The sequence below is a fragment of the Haplochromis burtoni genome, unplaced genomic scaffold, assembly GCF_018398535.1.
Source record: "Haplochromis burtoni strain Fernald_Lab_line unplaced genomic scaffold, NCSU_Asbu1 Contig_2102, whole genome shotgun sequence".
NCBI lineage: Eukaryota > Metazoa > Chordata > Actinopteri > Cichliformes > Cichlidae > Haplochromis > Haplochromis burtoni.
Window position 1 is genome coordinate 5,233 of NW_024584463.1, and position 11,043 is coordinate 16,275.

Genomic DNA, 11,043 nt, shown 5'->3' on the forward strand with positions numbered 1-11,043 from the left:
TGTTATGTTCAGTAGGCAAAGCATTCCCAGAGTTTTACGTCTAATTTGCCTTTGTCAAGAAATTGTGTTCATGTTTTGTGTTCAGAGATACTTTTCTGCATGCCTTGGTTCTAACGAGTGGATATTTGAGTTACTGTTGCCTAGTCTCAGCAGCCAAAGCATTGCCATTTAGTCCGGACCTCACGTTTCATGAAGCATTATTTAAAGCAAAAATGAATCGGGTTCTGTCCTCCCGCAAGTATGAAATATAAACTTTTCTAAATCAACCTATCAAGAGTGAAGCTCAATAATAGCTGGCATTTTAAATTAAAATTGCACACATTTCATGTCTCACAGCTGGTTGAGTGCTGTGGAGTTCAGGGACCACAGAGGAAAATGGTACAAAGGGAATATAATATTTCATTAAAATAAAGGATTTAAAAAAAGGTTCAGGTGTGATGTTTTTTTATTCTTGTTATTCTTGGCTGGTGAACTCTTAGCCACCTATATAGCAGTTTCTAAATCCCTCCCCAGGTGTCTCAGCCCCCACTCCCACCTTCACCCATGTCACCCAATAACTCACATAATAGCATGAAGGAGCAATGTTTCACTAAGAATCCAAACCTGCTTATAAAACTGGTAACTACTTTGATTGGTTCACATTAAATACATTTGGATCAGACAGAGATGAACTTTAAATAAGTTCAACTTTGATGTATTTAACTATAACATTGTCTTTTAAGTACCAGTGGGTTTTCTTACCACAATATTAAGAATTTTTCCTCTCAATTTCAGTCTTTTCCCTTTTTTGACACTTATTTTCAGTCTTAGCTCTGTCACTGTGGAAAGGAGGTGTGAAGGATAATGATAAAGTACACAGCTCAGTGAAAGTGGAACTGAGTTTCATGTTTTTGATGTTTTTCCTTTCAGAGCCCTTCAACCTAACATGACATGGAAAGACGCCCTGTACCACTGCAGAGAGGAACGCATGGATCTGGTTTCCATCCTTGATGAAGAGACTCAGGGCTGGGTTTAGTTGGAGGCTCAGAAGGCTGACACTCCCTTTGTCTGGCTGGGTCTTCACTACACCTGTGGCTTCCGCTTCTGGATCTGGGTCAACGATCAGTGTGTATTTTTTAATCAGTGGGCTCCAGACAAGACAAGAACAGCAGTCTGGAGCATAAGTAGATTAATTTGTCAAATACCCTCAGCACGTCATCACGTTGCCTGGTGGGTGGTGTGGAGACTTAACTTTTGTGACTAACTCAAAAATGAGGTGACATAGGCTTTTTAAAATTGATGCCATAGGTGCATCAACTTGGAGGCTGAGGGGTAGCGCTGCCAGCCGCCAGTGTGGTGTAACATTTCCGTCAGGTTTACAGATATTCAGTGATCGCATCTGTGTCAAATTTCCTCCTTTAAATAAACTGCATAATTCCACATATGTCTTGCACATTGTAAAATGATGCAGCATCATCAGTGTATTTTTGCCTTAATTTCATTGGATGAATATGCAATTTAAGCACAGAGGCAAATACTTATCAAAAGTGGTCAACTGTTTAGATGGGAGGACACAATGGAGACTCACTTTTACATTTTACAGCGTTTGTCTGAGCCGCATGTTTGACATCACGATATAAATTCTTCTTTATATCCAAGGAGCTGAGTGGTTACGGCGTCATCAGCCGGAACCTTTCTGTCCGGAAATGAATTCGTCGGGCTGTTTAACCAAGCGCGCAGTAGTTGCTGTATGGGCAGCCTGTATTTGTGGAGTAAATTGTACGTATTTAGCTCCAGATGGAGATATTAGGGAGCACGTTTGACGACTCGGTGTTTTCGGAGGTCAGAGACCGAGTGTGTGTGTCTCTGTCTTCTTACAGCGCCAAACTGTGTGAGCCAGAGGTGAGAGTCTTACACAGAGACGTTACTACATGAAGATAGACATGAAGGTTGTTTAGATTGTCCTTCGTGGTGAACACGAACACAGAGCGTTATGTACAGAACAAACACGGAGCTAAAAGACTAAAGTGCGAATTTCTATTGTAACGTTTACGATCTGACATGTAGCTCATACAGGAGAATAACTGTAACTATGGTTCGTCATTTTAAGCGTTTGTGTCAAATTAGGCTGGTGATTACAGACACAGTTTTAAACACACAAATTAAAGGAAATGAAGCTCATGCTTCTAAATAAGTGCCCAAATAAGTACCCTGTGGCATTTCTAGAGGCCAGACGTCTCCCATGTTATTGCTCTTGGCTGAGTCTGTCACATGTTTCGTTTACATGGAGAGAAACAAGCAGATAAATCGGATATCCCATCTCTGAATTAAGTGCGAGATTTCAATATTGCTCCTCTCTGATATTTGTGCTGCTCGCTGTAAGTTAAACTGCATTATTATTATGCTGACGTTTAAACTTAAATGAAGCTGAGTAGCTGCTGCATCAGGGCAAAAGTGGAGACATGTACTTCTCTGGCAGTGACTGACTGAGCAGCATCCTCTAACAGCCTCATGCTGTCTAGTAAAGTTGTTCCTCTCTGCAGTGGTTTTGTCACAGTGCTGCTCTGGATACTGAAGATTCTCTGGAGAAGCAGAAAGTCTACAAGTTCAGAGGTGACCTGGCTGTGAGACAAGGAAGCTATCAGGTACTGTCACTCATTCAATTTAGTCTGTGCTCTCTTACATCAAATACTTCCTCGGAAAGTTTCACTGGGACATGGAGGTCTATTGTAGCAGGTATTTGTATAGCTGATAAACCTCCTGTACAGCTGATGCAAACTAACAGGCAAATAAAAAAAGTCCATTCATCACCATCACTTTGTTGCTTTATCAACAGCATCAGTATTTGAATATTTCTGTAAGACTGTTGTAAAGTTATGAACAAACAAGACCAGTTAGATCATTTTCATATTTCCAGCCCAATAAGTCACCTCAGAAAACAGCAGTTTTTATAGTCACATTTCACACAGCCAAAGAGCACAGATGTAGTCAGCAGTGGTTTACACAGCAGCAACATTTCCAGACAGCATGGAAAAGATTTCCTAAAATATTGACAAGAAACTTCTGTTTCAGTGAAAAAATAAAACCTACAGAAGCTGTTTAAGGGTTGGACCAAATCACACTCTGGGTTTGACTCTTCTTGTTGTTGCTGCCACTCTCACTTTTCCACCTTAGCGTTTGTAACGTTTTAGAAGTCTTGTTTGTTTTCTTTTTGTTTGGTGTGTGTGGGTCAGAAAGCCTTGCAGGCATACAGCAGCTGCCTGCAGTGGATCGCTGACAACAACCTGACCATTAGACGAGATGTCGTGGAGGGGATGGCCCGATGCTGCACCAGACTGGGACAGAGAGACAGAGCGCTGGAGTTGGCCCAGTTACTGGTAATTCTTTACCTGACTGGGTTTTCCATGAGGAACAGTCAGAGTGAATACTGTCAGCTACCATGTGACCATCCTGTGACTTTTTATCCATTTTTTAAAAAATCTGTCTTCCTTAACAGTGACCCTGTCTGCACTATAAACTCTGAACACTGAGGGTGTGTTCCAAAAGTCCCTCCTATCTCCTTTTTCTAACCTCTTTCCCTCTTTTTTTGGATGAAAACATCATTGAGGTCAAAGAAAAGTGGGTAGGATCACTGAAAAGCATTTAGGAAAAGAGAAGAGCTGTGCGATGAGAATTGGAACAACCTTACTCCAGTCGGATGACGGATGTTGAAACTAACTCGTGCAGATGGACTACAGAATACAGAATCTTATTTCACCACAATGTGTTTTAACCTCACTCTGCTTGTCATTTAAATGATAACAGCCTGTGAGAAATATCCCATAGCCTATAAAATTAAACCCATCTTTTTATCTTATATTAACCAGCTGTGATCCAGTGGAACATACTTCTTTTCCCCTTTTTAGGATTTCTGTGACTGCAATAAAATTCCATCCCTCCCTTATACCAGCTGACCTGAAGTAAAAATACATTTAAGACAATCCGAAAGTCTTCAATACAGCAAAGGACGAGCTCATAATCTTTACAGAGTTTACATAAATCCATGTCCTTCATGCCATAATCTGCTGATATAGTTTTACATTTTAACAGCAACCTGTTAAAGTCACAGCTCTGAACATCACACAGCTGGATTAAAAACTACTTCTTGATGAGTTGTTTCTTCATGAAGTATAAAATACAGTTATAATTAACATTTCCATGATCGGCACCACTTTGTTTATAATGTCGATTGTTTTCATTAACAGTCAGATGGTCTACCGCTCTGAATTATGGTATGCCATCTTCTCCCCTTCTTAAAGGATGTTCCAGTGGATCCTAAGGAAGCAATAAAGGAAGGATTGAAGAGTCACTTTTCTCACTTAGGACCTTAATAAGCAAAATGGACTATTGGAACGCACCCAGAGTTTGTCCTCAGAGGCTAAAAGCCTGCAGACCAGATTTAGTGTGAACTGGTTTAACTCTAATCCGGACCTGATAGTAATATGTACGTGATCTCTCTACAGAGCAAAGACGCCTCCAACACCTGTCACCTAACCAGCCTCCTGCTGCTCAAGGTCAGCTTGAAAAATACACACACACACACACACACACACACACACACACACACACACACACGCAAGTGATTTAGATTCACCAGTTTAGTTTCCACTACTTGAGAGAGAACCCACCCTGACACGGGCAGAACATGTGAACACAAAGGCCCCAACCAGGTGATGGATTCGAACCCACGACCTTCATGCTCTGAGGCAACAGTGCTTTTTAGAAATCATTACAAATGAGTAACTTAAATATTGAAGAATCAGTTCCACTGTGTTGCTCCCAGTATTCCTAACACAGACGGCCTTTTCACCCTTTTCTTGCTCACAGTCCCAATCATTCTGTACAAATCTAATGTTTACTTTTTTTCCAAGGTCAGCATCTATGAGCAGTTTGGAGCTGTAGGATCAAAGATGTCGTCTCTGCAGCAGCTGTGTAGCCTGCTGCCCTTTAACCCCTGGCACTGGTTCAGCCTGGGACAGATGTGTTTGCAGCTGCTGGACAGAAACAGAACCACAGGTAGTGTTTGTTTAACTTCCTTCTTCAAGTGTATTGCTATGTTAAATGAACTCTGTTGTACTTTTTTACAGCAGGTAATCAAAGATATAACATTTTCCCTTTGCTGTATTTGTGTTTTTCAAAGAATCCTCCTCCTCTGAGAGCTGCAAATCAACAGATGAGCAGGAGGACAGAGAGGGGCATCAGGAGGAGACCGCAGAACTCAGCGAGGACAGAGTCTGGCTCAAAGCTTGCACTTGTTTCATCAGGACAAGGTACAACATGTGACTGTGACCCCTGTATTTACATTCTGTATGTTCATATAAGCCAAAGCACATGCCAGCTTCACAGAAGCACCAGCTAAAAATATTCAGACAAATTGTATTAGTTAAAGTTTTCTTGAAAGACGAGCTGGGCTGATGTTTGGTGAATGACTGGAGTTTGTGAGATTAAAATAAGTAAAAAAAAAATCGTTTGAACATAAAGAAGTAATGTACCCTAGCCTCACTTGTTTTAAAAGCCATCAGACTGAAAGAAATCATCAGCCTATCAGCTGTCTCAAACTTACATGCGCTGTGCCAGACACGTGGCAGCACTTCTGCTATAATTTTGTTCGTATTTAACAAAATAAAAATGCAGACATAAGTGTTCACATTAGTTTTTGACTGCTAGTGAAAATTGTTTTCTTTACAAATAACTCTCCTACTGAACTAACACAGCCAATCCCTCAGCATGATTGTCTTCTCTGCTCATATTGCCTTCATAATAAATCATTTTTTGCTTTTTAAAGAACTTATTTTAACATTGCACTCAACAACAAACAAATCCTTCCTAACAAAAAAACTAACTTCAGGGACCAAATTTCATTATAGTTCTTCATGCCAAAATACGGGCCGCAAGTGCCCTCCTGGCCTTGTGTGAATATAATGAGATATACAGTTCTTATCCTAACAGTGAGCAAGTTGCTAGATTACAGTATCCAAAACAGTTAAGACATAACTCTTACTAAATGAAATATACACAATATGACAACACAAAATAGGTCAAAGAGGTGACACTTACACTAAATAACAACATTAGTGAAGTAGAAAATGAATGAAAACCTACATTTAATACAATACAGAGCTTAATATGGTAACAAATAAATGCAGTTATTGTGGTGTGAAGTGGAGCTGAAACAGGTGACTGTCCAATAAGTGGTGCAGAGTGTTGTATGGATCCTTTAATTATCCACAGCCACAGTTTTTTGGATGATGTCTGTGCCAGCTGTCAAAGGTTTAGGCATAAAAAAGACCAAGTATAGGCCGATAATACAGGGTATAATATTAGATATAAGAGTACTCACATTGTCTTGCTGCCTCCTACAGACTCCTGTTGAGGATCCTACGACAGCAGCAGTCCTCCTTTGTGCTTCAGCGTAGTGAAAGAGTCCTACAGATGACAGAAGAGGCGTTACAGCGGCTAAACCCCAAACAAGAAACCCTGCAGGCTCTCACTGAGGTGAGAATCCTTCTTGCACACATACTCTGAAACCAGTTTTTATAGTCCCACGATTCTGGTCGGAGGGGTTTTCACACACCAGACTTGCTCCTGTTGAGTTCGTCAAGATCCTGATTGGGTGTCAGTGGAGGTGGATAACATAAGCTTCTGCTAAATGTTGACTGGTTGACAAGTGGGCTTGATTAAAGAAAGTGGTGACAGTGGATTTACAGGAATATGGAGAAGTTCAAAGACAAAAACATGTCATGAAAAGCAAAGACGGTCGCTGTAGTGGACAGCTCATTGTTTTTAAGACTCTGGTTTACTTCAGCTCTTTGTACACGGTTGGCTGGTGGACCAACAACCGCACGAGCATCAGTGGCCCACAGACCGTTTGTACCACATACTTTAAAGACTGCTTCCATCTGGCAGCTTGGCTCTCTGCAGGGAGACGGGACATGCCGTCTAGCTGGACTACAAGACCTGCTTGAGGAGGCTTAAATTCCAGGCAGTTTGGGTTAAATTGGCTCATTTTTACACACCAACATTATCTCTCTTTGGTCTTCCAGGTGATGTCAGAGGACCTGATCCCAGAGAAGATGAGGGAGGACTACCAGGATGGGGAGAGCCTGACCAGTGTCTCTTTGCACAGCTTCAGACAGCGCTGGTGGAACAAGATCTTACTGACAGGCGTGTTAGAGACTGACGGGCAGCAGCATGAAACACAGTATCCTCATGCTGCAGTGTTGACTGTTTACAAAGGCGAACACAGACAGGAAGGAAGTGAAGAACCAGCTGAAGATGTTTCAGACAAGCAGCACAGTGAATGTGGTCGTCATTAAGCCTGCAGACTGAACCTTCACTATTTCATCCACTTCACGGTGATAAATATACGGCAGTGCCTCTGATCTGTATCAAACCATGAAACAAGTGAATTATTTTAACTGCTTCATTTTGTGCTTAACATGTTTAAAATGTGTAACATCTCCGCCAAAGAGGTGATGTTTTCTAACAGTTTTATGTTGTTAACAATCCATTAAAATTTGGCTTACATCCATCAACATCTTCAAAGTCAACTTCATGATTTATTGGTTGAAAACTGACAAAAACTGAGAGACTGTGATTCCTACAAATGTGGTGTATACTGTTAAAGAAAGTAACATGAAAGGATTTAAAATATCTTCGACTGACAGAATTGATAGCTCTGCATGTGTATAGCATTGTTATCTAAAACTGTGTTTTTTACTTATATTGTTTGTACTAATAACAATTAGGTATATAGAGAATGATATATGGTGATTTTGAATATCTTGTTACTTTAGACCTCTGAACTTTCCTTCAAGGCCAACGAAGGTCAGACTTTCATAAAATGTCGTTTAAAAACAAAAACAAATCTTAAATTGATCCTGCTTTTGTTTGTACTGAAAACATTAAGGGAATGATAAAGGTATATGGGGATTCTAAATATCACATCATAGTTTGCATCCAAATATCATGTAACATTTGACCTCACTTTTACACGTCACTTCTGCCTGTCTCTGAGGCTGACCCCAGAATGCATTTAAATGTATTATATCCTACATAATGTTTGTGTAATCATAGTAAACATCTGTCATTTTACTGCACTACAGACTTCTTAAAGTACTTTTAAACTTAACAAAGCAAAGATTGTTTTGGTTCCAATTATACATATCAGTAAAATAGTTAGCATCATGTGGAGATGTAACAATTTAATTAACCCAGGACCTTGAAAAGTGTAGAGCGTTAAACATTTATGAAAGCTCTTACTAAATCAGGCACTGTGACCACTGCTGCAGTGCAAAATGAACAACTCTGTGATAGGACTATGAGGTCAGTGAGTCTGTTTAAAATCAAGCAGCTGACATGATAATGGAACAGCAGCATATCTACAGGAGGACAGAAGTCTGAGATCTGCATCCAGCTTTGGAGAGGTAAGACACTCTGTTGATGGGATACAACTGTTTATAATTCCCTTTTCTGTTTAGTCTTTCTGTATTGTGCTGGACAAATCCACTTTTCTTCAGGTATAATTCAAATAATCTTTTGCTGTAATCAGATAAATCACAATTTGATATTAATTATGCCTTTTAAAGCATGCAAGCTTTTTCTGACTTGTTTTACCTTCAATCATTTCAAGTGACACAACAGAAGCTAACAGAAAGAATAAGGCGGGTAGTGGGATTACATCAGACAACAGAACAGACGAGAAGAAAGAAAAGAGTGAAACAATAATATAGAGGTAATTGTGTGTCAAGGGCATTGAAAGGCAGCAAGAAAAGTGAATAACGGCAAGAAGTAACAGATGAAATATTATTAGAAACATACAGCAGATAAAATAAAAACTGAACACATCCCCAATTTTTTAAGTAAATATATTTCTAAAGGTGCTATTGGCACGAAATTCTCATCAGATGTTGAGAACAACCAATCCAATTCATACATGCAAAGAAATCAAACCATAAATATCCATAAATGAAGCTCTGTGTAATAATGGGAAATGACATAACTGCCTCCTTTATTCTACTTGTCTGCTGCTGAATGTGACCAGAAGTTTGTAAAAGATTATGAAGGGGCTGAAGAGTCTTTCTTTTTATTTAGACATTAAAACAGTAATTTTTTATATCATTATTTAATTGACAATAAAAAAGAGGAATCACAAATAAATATTTCTGAAACTATTAATCCATTGATGAATGATAAAAAAGAAAAAAAGGCTTAAAAAACAGCAGTAATGGCAAAGACGTAATTTCTTAAAGAAGTTGCTAATTTGATCCATATTTTCTCATTATTATTTCGATTTGTGTCAAAAAAGGTTTATTAGATTTACAAATTATTAGATTTACAAATTTCTTTACAAATTGGAAAGTTAGAACAACACAATAACACAGTTACTAATGTGGCAGACGTGTGGTCTTTGGCCTGCTGCAGAGGAGGGGTGACGCCGTGAGCTCACAGGGCAGCGTGGAGGCGGGGAAGAGCAGGTGTGCTGAACTGGACTGATGAATGGAAATTTATGTCTTGAAGTGAGATGGAGCAGAGGGAAAGAGACAGCTTCAGAGAAGTGACAGTTGCACTGCTATCGATAAAGCTGAAGAGTGAATCCTTGTTATAAATAACAAGAAAGGAGCATTAAAAATGTTAAACATTAATTTTGAATAAGGAGTGGCAATAACTGAGCTAATAGGCAGTATAACACAGAGCACTCACTGTAAAACAAGATGAACAGCTGATTGTTTGTGGTTTAAAATTGACCTCATAGCTGACAACAAAAGAATAAGAACACATTTTTAAAATGATTGTAAAAGTAGAACAGAGTTTATCATCTTATCTGCATCTGCCTCTGATCAATAACCTGCAGCCCCTGCTTGCACACTGCTCCACCACAGTCCACAGTGCTTCACCTCCTCAGCTCTCCTCGGTCTCTGCTCTGGATTTCACTCTATATTTGCTCAGAGTAGTTCTCCACACTCTAGAGTCTGCGCTCAGTTCAGCTACGGTTACCCAAAATTCAGAATTTGATGAATAAATCTATTCTAGTAAACGTCATAAAATATGAGATGATGGATTTTAATTTAACAGAGTAAAATTCCACATGGAAATACCAAAGGGTTCAAACAAAAAACTCCTATAACAAAATCTTTTTAAAAATCCAATTTAAACCGAGCAATAAGTAAAGTGATCAAAAACTCAAATTTGGAATCCAGATTTTTTTAAGTGATATGTAAGATAGTGATTCATCGTGACGAGATTGTTATTACTGTTATATCAAGTGTGCATGGGGGAAATTACTTAACCACCTGTTGAAGGCAACATGCTAATATAATGCTAGCAAGCTCATTACAATGACGGCTGTCAGTCCAGTCATTCCTTATTTAGCAATGTACTTGTTCTTCACCTCCTACTCAGCTGCATTATTTTAAAAAATAAATGTAACTTTCTGTACTTAGAAAGCTTTCCTCCTGGCAGCAGTGAGAGGTGAGAAAATCTCTACAAGATGCACATAGATGTCACTGAACGTACGTCACTTTCAGGAATTTAAATAAAACTGAATATGAATATGAATCACAAGCCTCCTTTTTTTCTTTCAAGCACACCAAATATCTCTGAATATCTTTTTATTTAGTCAGCCTCGACTGGTAAAGTTAATTTCCTGGTATGCTAAAGTATTTGCATGTGCTGCTACTTGGATGCATGCACAATGTAGGTTAAACAAGGTGATCATAAGAATCATGATATGTCCAGAGATGCAAATCAGATGTAAAAGTCTGGGAATGCTTTGCCTAACAGCCTCACTCTGAGTGTTAACAGGAGAAATTTATATTTTCATGTTGGCATCTATGAGGGAAGTGACAGAAATACAAATCCAGCTCTGACTCAGAGAGGGGATCATATCAACATCAGTGTGTCTACAGAAAACTCCAGAGTGAGGGTAGAAGTCTTTTCTTTCTCTTATTAGAGGACACATTTGTGCAAAGAGTCTAAAGTAAAGATGCTGTGGAGTCTGTTGTTCATCACTTTGATTGGTAAGTG

At 39.2% G+C, this 11,043-nt stretch overlaps 1 protein-coding gene across 1 annotated transcript; it reads left to right on the forward strand.

The window, feature by feature from the left end:
• The first annotated feature begins 1,662 nt into the window (after nt 1-1,662).
• On the forward strand, nt 1,663-7,550 carry zgc:101716 (uncharacterized protein LOC492784 homolog). The gene is made up of 8 exons (XM_005952916.3): nt 1,663-1,881; nt 2,523-2,624; nt 3,213-3,356; nt 4,482-4,532; nt 4,890-5,034; nt 5,159-5,288; nt 6,381-6,513; nt 7,062-7,550. Exons 1-8 carry the CDS (start codon nt 1,777-1,779, stop codon nt 7,332-7,334), a joined length of 1,083 nt encoding a protein of 360 aa, XP_005952978.1. The 5' UTR covers nt 1,663-1,776; the 3' UTR covers nt 7,335-7,550.
• The last annotated feature ends 3,493 nt before the right edge of the window (nt 7,551-11,043 follow it).